This window comes from Rhinopithecus roxellana, chromosome 15, assembly GCF_007565055.1.
Source record: "Rhinopithecus roxellana isolate Shanxi Qingling chromosome 15, ASM756505v1, whole genome shotgun sequence".
NCBI lineage: Eukaryota > Metazoa > Chordata > Mammalia > Primates > Cercopithecidae > Rhinopithecus > Rhinopithecus roxellana.
This window is the reverse complement of record NC_044563.1, coordinates 89,795,630-89,812,546: the sequence shown is the minus strand read 5'-3', so window position 1 is coordinate 89,812,546 and position 16,917 is coordinate 89,795,630. Positions and strand designations below refer to the sequence as shown.

The window sequence follows — 16,917 nt, the reverse complement described above, 5'->3', positions numbered from 1 at the left end:
GGTTTTTGGGAAAGAGCCAATTTTAGTTGAAAAAGCAGAGGAAACCCCAGACATTGCACAGTTTTAGGTTTTAGCCTTACCACTCTCATGAGCCTCTTGTCTAGGAGAGCCTTTGTGTCTCAGGTCAAGGATCTTACCTGGGAAGGACTCCAAGGTCCTTCCTACCCCTGTGAGCTACCCATCAGCAGGAGCTGAGAGATGAGCTTGGGGAACAGAGCCACTGTGGCTGAGAATAATTGTTCTGGGGGTTGGTTAGTAAGCAGGAGAATGAAAAGAGCAAACAAAACTGTGTACAAGGGTTAAACACCTCCAGCCAAAGAAGGTGAGGCATAGAGATGTCTTACCACTGCGGAAGCATATTGGAGTCACGTGACACCAAAGTATGTTAACATTAGGGAATGTATCCAAGCCACAGCACCAAAGTATGTTACCAGCAGCAAATCCATACAGGTCTGCAGCAACCTCAATTCTTGCTTCCTCAGAAGAAAGAATTCAACCAAGGAGCATAAGGCAGAGTGAGAGACCAAGGCAAGTTTTAGAGCAGGAGTGAAAGTTTATTTAAAAGCATTAGAGCAGGAATGAAGGGAAGTAAAGTACACTTGGAAGAGGGCCAAGCAGACGACTTGAGAGATTAAGTGCACTGTTAGAGCTTTGACTCCGGATTTTATATATTGTCATGTGTTCAGGGTCTTGCATCTCTCCTCCTTGGATTCTTCCCTTGGGGTGGGCACTCCACATGCACAAAGGTCTGTCAGCATTTGGTAGGGGTCACATGTGCCATGTGTTTACTGGAGTTGTACGCATGCTCACTAGAGGCATTCTTCCTTTACCAGTCCAGATGTTCCTAGAGGGTCATATACCAGTTAAACTCTGCCATTTTGCCTCTTAGTGCACAGGCATGAGCCCACTCACCAACTCCTGAGATTTTATCAGAAAGCTGCTGATCACCAGTTTCAGATGTTTCTGTCTATTGGAAGACTGCCTTTCCCTGGCATCAGCTATGACCAATTATTATTTTGGAGAGACAGTTTAATAATCACCTGACCATCACCTGATGGTTGCCTGACGTTCTTGGTGGAGGCATGGGAGTGAGGGGGTCCTCTCCTTCCCTGCTCATGTCTGGCTAGCTACCTGCTGTAAAATGAGACATCAATCAATATGCGTAAGATGTACATTGGTTCAGTCTGGAAAGGCGGGACAACTCAAAGCAGGGGAGGGGGCTTCCAGGTCATAGGTATATAAGAGACAAAAGGTTGCATTCTTTTGAGTCTCTGATTAGCCTTTTACTGAATACACAATTTACATGTTAGTGGCAGATAGAGGAATAGTCACTTAAGCCTTAGTCTGGCTTAGTGAAATAATAGGGCAGAGGAAGCAATCAGATACGCATTTGTCTCATAGGAGTACAGGGATGACTTTGAGTTTTGTCTGTCCTTTGTCTACAAGGAATTTCCTTGTGGGCAAATTGTGAGGGAGGTATGGGACGTATGTAGCTTTTTTTTTTTTTTTCAGACGGAGTCTTGCTCTGTTGCCCAGGCTGGAGTGCAATGGCGCAACCTCGGCTCACTGCAATCTCCGCCTCCCGGCTTTCAAGTGATTCTCCTGCCCCAGCCTCCCGAGTAGCTGAGGTTACAGGCTTCTGCTACCACACTGATTTTTATATTTTTAGTAGAGACAAGGTTTCACCATGTTGGCCAGGCAGGTCTTGAACTCCTTACCTCAAGTGATCCACCTGCCTCGGCCTCCAAAAGTGCTGGGATTACAGGTGTGAGCCACTGCGTCCAGCCTTTTTTTTTTTTTTTTTTTAATCTTTGTAGCTATCTTATTTAGGAATAAAATAGGAGGTAGATTTTCCTGGTGCAGTTTCTAGCTTGACTTCCCTTTGGCTTGGTGGTTTGGGGATCCTGAGATTTATTTTATTTTCACAACTATATAATCATTATGCGCCTTACTACCCTCACTTAGTATTATACTTGGGAGAGTTAGTCATGATGATACATATAATGCTAGCTCATTCATTTCCACTGTTGTTCAAGTGTACCAAAACCTTAGTGGGTTTTTAAAATTCATGTGAAATCCACAAGAATATTTTTTGTAAAATTTGTAGCATTTATTCTTGTGGATTTAATATGAATCTTTAAAACCACTTGAAAATGTATTTAGATTTCTTTAATCATTATTTAGTTTTTTTCCCTTTATTCTAGAAACTATCTGGAGGGTAGATTTGAAGGGAATAAGGACTGGATTAGGAAAATCACTTATGAAACTATTACATTAATCAAAATGAACGAAGATTAAAATCTGAACTAAAGATTCTGATGTATCACATGGGATAAGTTGGAAATGATAAGAGGGAATAGCAATTAATAATAGACTAAGGAAATTTGCATGTCACATGAAGGAATAAGCTATGATAAAGGGAAAATATAGTATTTTACCTTGAGAAAACAAATGGGGACTCTTGCTTTACTGGATCTGTATGATTAAAGTTGAAGTGATATAAAGAAAGATAATTTGGTTCAGTAATAAACAGGAGAAAATAAGAAATTATGTATTTATTTAACTTCAATGTCATAAGGATGTATGCTGTATTTTCTGGAGTTGCCACTAAAAAAATAGAAAAAGAGTTTATAAATACCATACTAACAGAGGGGATGAAAGAAGAGACAGGAGAAATCGAAAAGAAAGATAAAAGAGAAGATAGAATAAAAAGCATAAAATAAGATACCACATATATCTCTATATATTAGTGTATATCTCAATAATTACAGTAAGTATAGATGGATTAAGTGAACTAGTTAAAAGACAAAGGTTGTCAGACTAAAATATTTCAGTTACAGACAGTCTCTGATTTATGTTCAATTTAAGATTTTTCAACTTTACAATGGGTTTATTAGGACATAACCCCATCATTAAATTGCAGAGCATTTGTGTATGCTGTTTACAAGAAGTAGAGAAAGGCTGAAATTAAAAGATGGGAAAAGATATAGTAGGCAAATTGCAACAACAACAAAGCTGGTGTGGTATTAGTAACGTCAGACAAATAGATTCTGCAGGGGTTAGTTTTTAGAACAATGCTAGCATTCTAAAACAGGAACCTAAATACAGGCCTTAGAGATGAAATTGAAAAGAAGGTAATAGTGTATTTCCAAACAACTTATATGTTCAATGAGTATTACCTGATTTGAAGAATAAAGGCAAAACTGAAAATTTGGGAAAACAAATACTCATAGATTACATGGAATTTACAGTTTAACCAAGTATTTTCCTTCAGAGTCCAAAATTACTGGCTTTTTCTTTCTGTGTATACTGTCTATGATTGTTGACAACACATATAAAATTAAATGCATTTGGTAAGTCCTTGCTCTTATGTTTTCAGGAATTCAAAATGTCCTCAGCCTCTTTTGTGCAGTCCTCACAGAAAATAAGGTTCTCTTCCATTCTGCAAGTTTCCAGAGACTTAGCGATGCTTGTAGAGCCCTGGAATCTTTAATGTTTCCTCTTAAATATAGGTGAGGTTTTCATTTGTTAATTTTATTTATTCCTAAACTACATATCACTTATTGTCGATAAGTCATAATGTTATGGCACAATGGTTTTGAACCACATAGGGGTATTTCACAAAGTTATGCTGTTACATGAGTCATAGTTCTGATAAAATCTAGTCTAGAATTTTGTTGTCCATTACTGAATGTTGATTAGTGTAAAAATATTTAATTTGAATAGTATTGTCAGCAACTTTTAATTGTCTTTTAACACATTTGGCATAAATGTCTAGTCAGTGCTATTTGATATTAAAGAATTATTAATTTTTAGAAGTTATAATGGTAGAGATTCTATTAATAAAAAGCTCTTATCTTTCTTAGATACCCACTGAAGTATTTATGGGTAAACAATGTGACATCTGGGATTTGCTCGAAAATAATACAGTAGAGAAGAGAAAAAAAGTGGGTAGAAATATATATGTAGCCATGCATTGGTAATTTGCAAAGTTGACAATTACTGCAGGGTTTCGTTATAATTTTTTCCTCTGTTTTTTCATGGGATATGTTAAAAAAATTTTCCTAATAAAAACTAAAAACAAAACAAAACAGTGATACCTAATAGTGCTATAACTAGAATAGCATATCTCTAATATGCTGTTTAATCAACTGATAATCTAACATCTAGGAAATTAGTTCATATAAACTAGATAAAATTTTAGACTCCAGAATTTCTTTAAAAGTTTTTTTTTTTTTTTTTTTTTTTTTGAGACGGAGTCTTGCTCTGCTGCCCAGGCTGGAGTGCAGTGGCCGGCTCTCAGCTCACTGCAAGCTCCGCCTCCCGGGTTGACGCCATTCTCCTGTCTCAGCCTCCCGAGTAGCTGGGACTACAGGCGCCCGCCTCGTCGCCCGGCTGGTTTTTTGTATTTTTTAGTAGAGACGGGGTTTCACCGTGTTAGCCAGGATGGTCTCGATCTCCTGACCTCGTGATCCGCCCGTCTCAGCCTCCCAAAGTGCTGGGATTACAGGCTTGAGCCACTGCGCCCGGCCTAAAAGTTTTTTTTTAATTTAGGTGCTTTTCTTAACTTTTTAGATAAGATAGAGAATTATTGGCCCTGGTTTTTTTTTTTTTTTTTTTTTTTTTTTTTTTTTTTTTTGCCATTCTTACTGAATGCAAAAATCGAGTATAGACAGTGGAATTTGAATGCTTATTTTATATAGACAAATCATTGCCTCATATTGAGAGGGGAGGCCCTATCAGAGAGTCAGTGTTACTGTCTAATGTCGGGTTTCTATGTAAGGAAAAATGCTTTCAAACAATATTAGAAGACCTAAAGAGACTGCTTGCCTAGAAGAAACAAAGGTTAAGGAAGCAGGCTTGGATTCCATTCACTTTATGTCTTATATCTTATTGTATTTTTCACATGAAGATTTTTAAATCATTTTTTCCAAAATTTTAGTATTAAAAAGCATGAAAACATTGATAATTTCTAAACCTAAGTAATATGCAACTTATACAGCATAAAGATGAAAGAAAATATGTTTATGTTAAAGAAAAATATATTTGACACATATTTTTATTCTTTCCAGTTATCCTTATATCCCTATTCTCCCGGCTCAGCTACTGGAAGTTCTGAGTTCCCCAACACCTTTCATTATTGGAGTACATTCTATCTTTAAAACTGATATCCATGAACTTGTAAGTATTCATCTTTAAAGTTTCCAGTTATTGAGTCCAGAAGTTTATCATATTACTTTGGGTCCTATAACATTTCAACTAATCACTATTTTCAGATCTGTAGCACTTCCAATAGAAAAGATTGGATAGAAGAAAAATATCATTGAAAAGTCTGTATATTAATTTTGCCATATACAAGTATAGGAGGTTTTATAAAGGAATTTATTAATATTTTTAAATATCCCTCTTTTGGTGCATTGTTTATCTTTATTATTCATCTTACATATGACAAAAGATAAATTAATCTACTAATATTCTATTTATACTTCTGATATTAGTGCATAATTGATTTATATTTTGAAGTGAGACCTGTCTTGATACCAATCAAAGCAGAAAGCATATGCAAAAGAGTGAAGAGTTTTAGTGGAACACAAGTTTAATATGAGCTTCCACCAAATTTTTTATTCTTAATGCCATATGAATAGAAATACCAAAGAAGGAAAAGTATACTCTACATTCAAGCCAGTTCTGGAATAATTCATTTAGCTCTGTGTATCACACTTCATGAGGGACTGTAACAAAATAAAGCATATCAGAAAAGGACATCCAGGATTATCAAGTATTTAGAAACTATATTCTGTAAGGGCCTAAGGAAATTTTCTCAGGTAATAAGCTGATACTATTTCACAGGTAAAGATAAGTATTTAAGTTACTGTCATAGAAGAAGGGTTGAGATTCATTTTTTGTAACTCCAAAAGGCTGAAATAGAATCAGTGGATGAAGTGGCTATAGAAACGGATTTCTGCCCATTAAAAGTGTTTCCAACAATTAGAACTGGGCAGTTATAGAATGGATTTCCTTATGTGAGATGAGGAGTGTACTCTCAAGCACTGTAAGTAGAGTGTAAGGAAAAGATTATGTGACACTTTTCAGGGAATCTGAGAGAAATTCTTTACTGTAAAATTAGGCTGCATAACGTCTGTGTTCCACAGATCCCTAAGATTTTGTAATTCTACTTCTGTGTTAGTTTTAAATGCCAGCAACTAAGTAATTACAGTTGTAACCAAATCAGAGGTGTCATTTAAAGTAACAAAATATTATTCAACATTATAAACAGGACTTTCATTCGTATAGTCATCATTCTTTCTAACTTTATATGTTGACACTTAGTTCCTATTTAATTTTGGTATCACCATATAAAAATATGTATAAATCAATAAACATTCAATAAAACCTAATTAATACTAATTAGAAGCATACCCACCTGGTTTGTAGGTAATTTTATTTCTTCTAAATATAAACAGTCACTGGAGGCCAGGCACAGTGGCCCACACCTGAAATCCCAACACTTTGGGAGGCCAAGGCAGGCAGATCACCTGAGGTCAGGAGTCTGAGACCACCCTGGCCAACATAGAGAAACCCCGCCTCTACTAAAACTACAAAAAATTAGCTGGGCTTGGTGACGCATGCCTGTAATCCCAGCTACTCAGGAGGCTAAGGCAGGAGAATCGCTTGAACCTGAGAGGTGGAGGTTGCAGTAAGTCAAGATTGCACCACTACACTCCAGCCTGGGCGAGAGTAAGACTCCGTCTCAAAAATACATACATACATACATATATACATATGTACATACATACAGTCACTGGAGATAGGACAAACCAAATGTTGCCAAATAAATAAATAAAAACAGTCGCTGGAGGTAGGACAAACCAAGTGTTGCCAAATGCAAATTTCTTAAAATTGTAATGAATAAATTAGAAAGAATTATAATATTGTCAATATAACAGCTTCACTCATCTTGGCTGTTTTCTCTTACATTTTTATGTAAGTTATTTTTAAATAGACTTTTGTAAAATGCTAAAAATCAGATTTTTCTAAGTGGCTAAACAGCACCCTTTTGATGTATACTAATTGCTTTGTTAATTCTTGTAATAAATACTAATTTGTTTAGAATATTACTGAACTACTTGAATAAAGTGTCTAAAATGCAGTCCTCTGTGCTTGCTGCAGCCGCATATATAGTAAAATCAGAACAAAATGCAGTGGCTCAAACAAAATAGTGTCATTGAACACTCATGCAGCAGTCCATAGAGATGTTCCATTATGCCAGACCAATCTGCTCTATGAAGTCATTCAAGATCCAGGCTTCCATCCTTGTTGTTTCTCCAACAGAATCCTCCCAGGCATTGTCATCATGTGTATGCTTGAAGGCTGGTTTGCTGTCAGTTAATAATTTTAGTCTAAGGGAAAAGGAAAGCATAGGAGAGCTTTACATATCCCCTGTCTTGAAGGACAGGGATATGTCACTTCTCATGTTTTATTGGCAGAATCTTAGCCACATGCCACATCTAATTTCAAAGGAAGCTGGGAAACACAGTGTTGCTGGGAACTTGTTAGCCCAGAATTGTACTACTATGGACAAACAAGTGTCTCTTCCACACGATTCTTCTCATTTTGAATTAGTCAAGGGAAAAATAATTTGCTTAACAACAAATGTATTTCCGTAATTATAGGTTAATTTTTTTTATCTCTTTCAGTTAGATGTAATCATAGCAGATTTGGATGGAGGCACTATTAAAATTCCTGAATGTATTCACCTCTCTTCTCTCCCAGAACCACTTCTACATCAGACGCAATCAGCTCTTTCTTTGGTATGACATGTTTTTGTAATAGTAACTTTCTCTTTATTTAAATCTGAAGCTAAGATAGCTGAAATTGAAAATGTTTGTCAATACGGTTTGTTACTTTAAAGAGAGCTATATGTTGGAAACATGAACATATTCTCTTAGAGTATTTAGAATTATTCGATTACTAGGTAGTTATCTAAAGCATATATTTTGGATCCTAACTGAATATTTGTTCTACATTGCTTCCTTCATTCAGCGTACAGGACCTAGTACTGTCCTAGGTATTGGAAATTCACCTGTGAAAACAAGGCTCTGCCTTGAAATCCCTGATTCCCCTAAGATCCCCCATTAGGTGTTGGCTTCTCTTCTCTAGCCTCCCTATTGGCATCTCATTCCTCTTTGGTACCTACAAAACACTGTAATATTGTCTTGGCAATACTTTCAGGTTATTACAGAAAGATGTGTCTTATTGATACATAAAATGTCCAACATTCCACTCTAAATGCCATATGAATAGTAATACCAAAGAAGGAGAAGTATACACTACATTCAAGCCAAGTAAAGCTTTAAAACATCTTGTGGCTTCAGTTTTTCTCATTGAAACAGATTGAATTTTTTTTGCAGTTATTTTACCTTAGCTGAATTTTGAAAACATGGTATTTTGTTTTACTGATAGCATTTTAGGTGTTTATCATCAGAAAATTGAAGTGTAGAAATTCTGCATTCCTTTTCAACACATTACTAGAACTAAGGCCTTCATATTCTACTTTAAGAATATTTTATTCTGGGCTATTTAAAACATTTTTTCCCTCTTAAATAGAAACTTAGAAGCCTAGGATAACCAGGAGGGATTTTATTCTCAGAAAACTTTCAAATGTGTGTTAGTCTTTTTTGTTGTCATAGTGGTATCTGTGAAATGGGAACAGTTAGAGAATCTACTAAAAATACAAAAATTAGCTGGGCATGGTGGCACATGCCTGTAATCCCAGCTACTCAGGAGGCTGACTCAGGAGAATAGCGTGAACCTGGGAAGCAGAGGTTGCAGTGAGCCAAGATTGCACCACTGCACTCCAGCCTGGGTAACAGAGCTAGACTCCATCTCAAAAACCAAAACAAGGCCGGGCACAGTGGCTCATGCCTGTAATGCCAGCACTTTGGGAGGCTGAGGCGGGCAGATTACCTGAGGTCAGGAGTTCAGGATCAGCCTGGGCAACACTATGAAACCCCGTCTCCACTAAAAATACAAAATTAGCCAGGCGTGGTGACACATGCCTGTAATCCCAGCTACTCAGGAGGCTGAGGCAGGAGAATCGCTTGAACCTGGGAGGTGGAGGATGCAGTGAGCTGAGATCGCGCCATTGCTCTCCAGCCTGGGCAACAAGAGTAAATCTCCGTCTCACCAAAAAAAGAAAAAAGAAAAAAAAGAGTTGATTTAAAGACAATTTAAAGAAAAATCTTAACTATATAATTGCATAGGTGGTATATGTATATATAGCAAAAGCTGAGAAGGTAGTATTTGAATGAATGAAGAAAGTTTAATGTTTCTAGAATTCCTATAGGGATTAAATCTTATGTGTGGTTACTTACTAGTGATATGAATAGTTATTTAGGGGTTAAGTACCAAAATTAACAAAGAGTAAGATTGTATTTCTTAAGCCAATGGCTCCTGGTAAGGGTTCTGCTGCATACTTGTATACCTAAACCTGCAACACCTGTGCCACCAAATTTGATCAATGTGTAAAATTCCTTTTTGGTAAAACTGAGTATACATATTGTTATAGTTACTAAGCACAATGGTGGATTAGGTACTACTTACTGTTCGTGAATAAGAAATAGGAGGCCGGGCGCGGTGGCTCAAGCCTGTAATCCCAGCACTTTGGGAGGCCAAGATGGGCGGATCACGAGGTCAGGAGATCGAGACCATCCTGGCTAACACGGTGAAACCCTGTCTCTACTAAAAAATACAAAAAACTAGCCGGGCGAGGTGGCGGGCGCCTGTAGTCCCAGCTGCTCCGGAGGCTGAGGCAGGAGAATGGCGTAAACCCGGGAGGCGGAGCTTGCAGTGAGCCGAGATCCAGCCACTGCACTCCAGCCCGGGCTAGAGCGAGACTCCGTCTCAAAAAAAAAAAAAAAAAGAAATAGGAGCATAGGGACGGGTGCGGTGGCTCACACCTGTAATCCCAACATTTTGGAAGGCTGAGGTGGGTGGATCATCTGAGGTCAGGAGTTTGAGACCAACCTGACCAACATGGCGAAATCCCATCTCTACTAAAAAAAAAAAAAAAAAAAAAAAGACAAAAAATTAGCCAGGTGTGGTGGTGTACACTTGTAATCCCAGCTACTCGGGAGGCTGAGACAGGAGGCTCGCTTGAACTCAGGAGGCAGAGGTCGCCGTGAGCCGAGATCACGGCATTGCACTCCAGCCTGGGCAACAAGAGCGAAACTCCGTCTCAAAAAAAAAAAAAAAAAAAGAAGAAGAAGAAAAGAAAAGAAAAAAAGAAATAGGAGCATAATGTATTGTCAAACTAGGACCAAAAAGAAACTAGATTTCATGGGTGATTGGGAACATCAACACACAAGCATATAAGCTTTGTTTCATTAGTAAATAATTATAATCAAATGGCAACACTATACTTAAACTGTGTAATAACAATGGATTATTTTATAGACACCAAGATATTTTGTACTGTGCCTGTGATTCAATGACTTGAACTGCCAATATTTTAGTGTTGTCTTTAAGTGTTGTTTTGAGTCTTTTGGTCTGTTCTCAGCATACCATCAAAAATCTTAGTATTTGAAAATGATCCTGCAAGGAGAAAATTTGCTACATACTGATACAATTTCATCTTCTCTGTGTAAGTCCTACACAGGCCCTTCTTTCCCAGCTGCTCCCCAACCTGCTTTCCTTCAAAGCCTAACTCATATGTTACTTTATTTTTTGTTTAGTTTTCCCTCAGTTGAATTAGTTATGCTTTACATTTCATATATTGCACTTATATAATTTTAGCACTTTTGTGACATGGTTTTATGCTTTTACCTGTTTAGACTGCAAAGTTCAAAATCTTATTTTCTTTCTCCTCAGTAATTTTTTTTTTTTTTTTTTTTTTTTTTGAGACAGAGTCTTGTTCTGTCTCCCAGGCTGGAGTGCAGTGGTGCGATCTCAGCTCACTGCAACCTCCGTCTCCCAGGTTCAAGCTATTCTGCCTCAGCCTCTCAAGTAGCTGGGACTACAGGCATGTGCTACCATGCCGAGCTAATTTTTGTATTTTCACTAGAGACAGGGTTTCACTATGTTGGCCAGGCTGGTCCCGAATTCCTAACCTCAAGTGATCCACCCACCTTGCCCTCCCAAAGTGCTGGGATTACAGGCATGAGCCACTGCACCTGGCATCTCCTCAGTAATTTTTAATTACACTTAGAACATAAAAACAAGCAGCTGTTTTTAAAAAATTCAGCTATATAGATTATTCCCTTACCAGAGATGACTACTATTTTATAGTTTAGTGTATTTTTTTCAGAACTTTTCATTCTCTCATATATATGTGTGTGTGTGTGTGTGTGTGTGTGTATGTGTGTGTACCTATGTAGATTTAGGGTTTATTTTGTTTTATTTTCAAATAAATTAGACCATACTGTGTGTATTTTTCTAGAACATGTTTCAACTGAATATTTTGTCTTGGAGATCTTTCTACAGTGGTACATATAGAACTACCCCCAGCTAGTTGAATTATATTAATGGAGGGAATATATTATAATTCATATGCTGACATTTTCATCTTAATGTCCCAATAATAGATTTCATTGATATTAGGATATTTTACATAACAAAACTTTTTTTGCTTTAGATTTTACACCCAGATTTGGAAGTAGCAGATCATGCTTTTCCTCCTCCACGGACAGCTTTATCCCACTCAAAAATGCTGGTAAGAAGTTTAATATTTAAATTTAATGCTGTTGAAGAGAGCTGTACTTTTATTTGTAGGGTTTTTAAAGAAGCTAAGTAAAGTTAGAGTTAGATGGACAGCAGAGTAAAAAGTACCCAAAACTAGAAATTAAGAGACTTGCCGCTGACTGTCTATGTCCTTTTCAAGGAGGAGGCACAGGGAAGCACAATGGGCAACAGGCCACTAGGGCTAAGACTGTTGCCCTGAGGAGGCATGAGTTAAGTGTAGGACAGAAAATCAGAGCCTAGATTATAGCCTGGAAAACTGTGCCAAGCATCAAATTGAAACAGCCAGGCAAGGGTTAAAAACAAAAGAGATGCTTACAAAAATGGATATAAAGAATGTTGGTTATAGGAGAGAATCAAGTTTGAAGAGTGTGTGGATGGATATAGTACCAATTAGAAGCCATAGAAGGTTATATATATAACAGAGGCCCCTTTTTTATTTTGCTCAATGCATTTCTTAGCAGTGGGCTTTGTAACCAATAAGGAACCTCAGGGAGCTGAACACATATACTTAAGCATTCTTGACTTTCATTTCCTGATCAATTAAGTAAGGCATTGACTAACAGAATCTGTCAGTTTCCTTACAGTTCTAAACTGTGATTCCAGTAAAAGCTGGATTAAATACAATCTTAAGAGTTTTTTCTTCTTATATTTGTCTTATATTTGGTTGTGACTGTAATTGTTTTGGTGCATATAAAAATAAAAGGACTTGGGATATATGCCAAAGGTCCTTGGGATATATGAAAAGGTCACCTTTTTGACTCGATATTTCGTTTGTTTTTAAGAAGTTAAATTACCTAACCTTTCTTATATTTTTAGGATAAAGAGGTGCGAGCAGTTTTCCTTAGATTATTTGCACAACTCTTCCAAGGATATAGATCCTGCCTGCAACTTATAAGAATTCATGCAGAGCCAGTAATACATTTCCACAAAGTAAGATATAGAGTGCTGTATTGTATCTGTCCAAGAAATATATTCTAATTTAATAAAACTACTTGATTTTTTTTTCCTAGCCATTTATTTTGACCTTGATTTATCAAATGTGATTATTTAAAATCTCTGTGTGGTTAGATATCAGTTCTTAAGAAGTTCCATAATAATAATATGGAACTCACATAATGTCTTAGAATATGTTAACTTTAAATCCATTTTTCTTTTAAAATTGAATGTTAATTTCTGATTTCTTCTGCTAACATGGAGACAGATTCATTTTTATTCTTTTCAATATATGTAGTATTTCAGAATAACTCTCTTTGAGAGAAATATATTTTATGACAACACATATTTATACATGAAGGGATTTATATAGGCCTTGCTCTTTTTACTGTATTTTTGTTTTGACCATTTGTCCATTACCAAGTGATAAATTATTATTTCACGTTTTCTTTTTTCACAGACAGCATTCTTGGGGCAGCGTGGTTTGGTCGAGAATGATTTCCTCACTAAAGTACTCAATGGAATGGCATTTGCAGGTTTTGTTTCAGAAAGAGGTCCTCCTTATAGATCTTGTGATCTCTTTGATGAGGTATAGTTCTTATTAAATGAAGGCATTATTTATAGACATAATTAGACTAGTAGTTAAAAGTAAAAAGTTACATTTTTCATATTTATATAGTCATATATAAATTAGGTATTAATCCCAATGTTATTTATTATGCTTATCAAATCTTGATATTTTAATGTGGATTATAAAAATTACCAAAAAAATTATAAGATGCCTTGAAAGTACATATAATTTTTGAACAACTGAATTTTAAATAATTGAACAATGTACACTACTCAGGTGATGGGTGCACCAAAGTCTCAGAATTCACCACTATATAATTCATCCATGTAACTGAAAACCACTCATACTCCAAAAACTATTCATATTTTAAACTATTACATTTTAAAAAATAGTTGATTAAAATCTTTTTGAAAAGGTAACAGTGATTGTATAAATAGAACTCTTATTTTTAAAGGCCCTAATACAGTAATTCTTTTGTCAGTGTTATAGGGAGAAAGGTCTACTTTGAAGCTAAGATAGCTGAAATTACTTCAAACTGGAGTTACATGTAGTCTATCAGAATCATAGAGCCATAGTTTAAGTTTGTGGCATTCTCACTAATCAATTTTCAACCCTTCTCTACCTGTCTTAGGAGACATTAAATATATGGAAAACAGATTTCTGTCTCTATCTTCAAGTAATTAGCCATATAAAGGGAGAAGCAGGGCAGATGTGACTCAAGAATGCTATTTGCATTTATTGTGCTCTTTTTTAAAATCACCTTTCCATTTATCATTTAACTCTATATTCACAGCAGCCCACTCTGGTGGATAGAACAAGAATATTATTCTCATTTCAATTTTTGAAAGAGTACCATATTAGAACCAAAAATCTAAAAAAGTTTCTTGATATCTATAAAAGAACCACATTCCTAGATCCCAAGATATTGGAGAATCGTGATAGTGGTCGTGTTTTGCCTCTGGTAATTTTCTTTTATATAGGGAAGGTAGGAATGAAGGTCTTAAATATCTTTGGTTCAGAGGAGAAGGATCTTTTATTTTTTTTAAAGATAGTGAAGTGGCCGGGCGCGGTGGCTCAAGCCTGTAATCCCAGCACTTTGGGAGGCTGAGACGGGCAGATCACAAGGTCAGGAGATCGAGACCATCCTGGCTAATACGGTGAAACCCCGTCTCTACTAAAAAATACAAAAAACCAGCCGGGCGACGAGGCGGGCGCCTGTAGTTCCAGCTACTCGGGAGGCTGAGACAGGAGAATAGCGTCAACCCGGGAGGCGGAGCTTGTAGTGAGCTGAGATCCGCCCACCGCACTCCAGCCTGGGCGATAGAGCGAGACTCCGTCTCAAAAAATAAAAATAAAAAAAATAAAAGATAGTGAAGTATTCATAGGTAAGAATTTTTAAAGAAGAGACACATGTTTTAGTTCTGTGTAGAATATGTTTACTGCATCAGATACTTTAATTAATAACACAAAGCATACAAAGATTTAGGAAACATCCTGAGGTGGACAATTTTTTGTAATCAATTATTGGTCATTGATTCTCTAATACTACCATATAACATGATTGGTTATTGATTCTACTAACATATCAGCCTTTAGATTCTGTACTAAGTAATTCATAACATAATATTTTATGGGTTTAAAATAGACGGTCTCCAAGGTCTTTTCTAGCACCTACATTTTGTTAGTCTTTGAAGCTTTATGAATAGTAACATTGGTTTATATACTCTCTCTTTTCTATTCAAATTTATCTTCCTCTGACAGCTTCATCACAACTGAAAAGCAAGATTGGTTACTTACAGAAAACTTGCTTGCCACAGCCTCTATTTTGTAGGTCTTTTCCCTCTTATCTCACCACCTCTCCCAAACTCTCCCAAAGTCGTTGACTCTGAGAGCCACTCAACTGCGTTAGGCTTCATTTTATGTCTCTAACTTTATGTGCTAACTTATTTTTTATGTATTTATTGTTTATACAAATATACTCTAGATTGGAAACAATGATAAGCCAAGGTTCCTACTGCGTCACCCATTAGTGTTCATCCAGTTCTCTGTTTGGCCCACAGTGGTGACTCTGGGTGTCTTACTTTTGTTACTTGACTGCCAGTGAATCATATGTATATATCAGTCAAGAGCCTAAGAAAAATGAGCCATCAGAACTAACTAATTTCTCATTCTACCCTCTTTGGCCATTGGCATGGGAATGCTTTGGTAGAAAAATAGCATTTGCTCCTGGGAAAGGGATCCTTGTTTTCACTTAGCCTAGGGCAGCCTACCACAATGGGGTATTATGGGGGCTTTGAGAGGCAGCTTGCATTGTGCATGGCCTTGTTCTCACACTCCCATCAGATAGATGTCTTAGAATGAAAAGAATGTTTGTCCTTGATCATCTTTCTGAATCCTAGCCTAGAATAGGTAAGCCATAGTTTTATATGCCTATGCAGCGAATCTATTAGTTCCTAGAAGAATCCTGTATTGTACCTTTTTATTTTTATTGTCCATCTATTTACCCTCCACAATTTTTTTCCTGTCAGCCTTCTTTTCTTTACCCTAAGTATACACTCACACAGTAAATTAGTTAATAAAGAGATAGTTTGAGACTAGAAGGAATCTAAAGGCCATTTTGTTCTTCCATCTTATTTTAGAGATGAGCAAACTGAAGCTCAGGAGTTTAAGTGCCTTGTCCCAGATCACACACTGTTAGCAGAGCTAGGACTAAAGTCTGAGCATCCTGACTTGGACATTTGGTTCATGTTTTGTGAGTTAAGGAAGTGTTCAGACACTTTCTGACTGTCTGAATTTCTCTGACTGAGGCCTGTGGAATGACAGGGTCTCTCTGAGTTCCAGAAATGACTTTTCCCTAGAAGAAGTAGGGCCCTAAATCCTCAGGGAGGGACCACTATACAATTCAAGGGTTTGATTGACCCTGTAACCCCAGAATGGAGGTGAAACCCCAAAACCTAAAATATTTTGTTTTAAAAATAATGTATATGTTGGATTTTTTTTTTTTTGGAGACGGAGTCTCGCTCTGTCGCCCAGGCCGGAGTGCAGTGGCCGGATCTCAGCTCACTGCAAGCTCCGCCTCCCGGGTTCACGCCATTCTTCTGTCTCAGCCTCCCGAGTAGCTGGGACTACAGGCACTCGCCATCTCGCCCGGCTAGTTTTTTGTATTTTAGTAGAGACGGGGTTTCACCTTTGTTAGCCAGGATGGTCTCGATCTCCTGACCTCATGATCCGCCCGTCTTGGCCTCCCAAAGTGCTGGGATTACAGGCTTGAGCCACCGCGCCCGGGCTATATGTTGGATTTTTTTGGCTTGCAAATTGTATGAAATTATCACAGTTTTTGAATTTGGCATATTTTGGAATTGATGTTTTGCCTTTTGATTCTTTTTCCTAGTTGGTAGCCTTTGAAGTAGAGAGAATTAAAGTTGAAGAAAATAACCCAGTGAAGATGATAAAGCATGTCAGAGAACTTGCTGAGCAACTATTCAAAAATGTAAGTAAGTATATTTATTGAGACAGTCATTAATTTTATTTATTTATTTATTTATTTATTTTATTTTTCCTAAGTTATTGGGGTACAGGTGGTATGTGGTTACATGAGTGAGTTCTTTAGTGGTGATCTGTGAGATTTTGGTACACTCATCACCCAAGCCGTATACACTGCATCACATTTGTAG

At 36.9% G+C, this 16,917-nt stretch overlaps 1 protein-coding gene across 2 annotated transcripts in view; it reads left to right on the top strand.

Moving 5' to 3' along the window:
• Positions 1–16,917, top strand: part of SBF2 (SET binding factor 2) — a 527,862-nt gene that overhangs the window by 285,108 nt on the left and 225,837 nt on the right. For both annotated transcript variants that reach the window (XR_004053641.1, XM_010384825.2), the window contains exons 7-13: positions 3,380–3,512; positions 5,073–5,181; positions 7,698–7,811; positions 11,633–11,710; positions 12,556–12,669; positions 13,133–13,261; positions 16,635–16,733. Coding sequence is in view for 1 of the 2 variants with exons in the window: in XM_010384825.2 (XP_010383127.1) it covers positions 3,380–3,512; positions 5,073–5,181; positions 7,698–7,811; positions 11,633–11,710; positions 12,556–12,669; positions 13,133–13,261; positions 16,635–16,733 (776 nt within the window). In the remaining variant the exon portion in view is untranslated. The remainder of the gene's footprint in view (positions 1–3,379; positions 3,513–5,072; positions 5,182–7,697; positions 7,812–11,632; positions 11,711–12,555; positions 12,670–13,132; positions 13,262–16,634; positions 16,734–16,917) is intronic.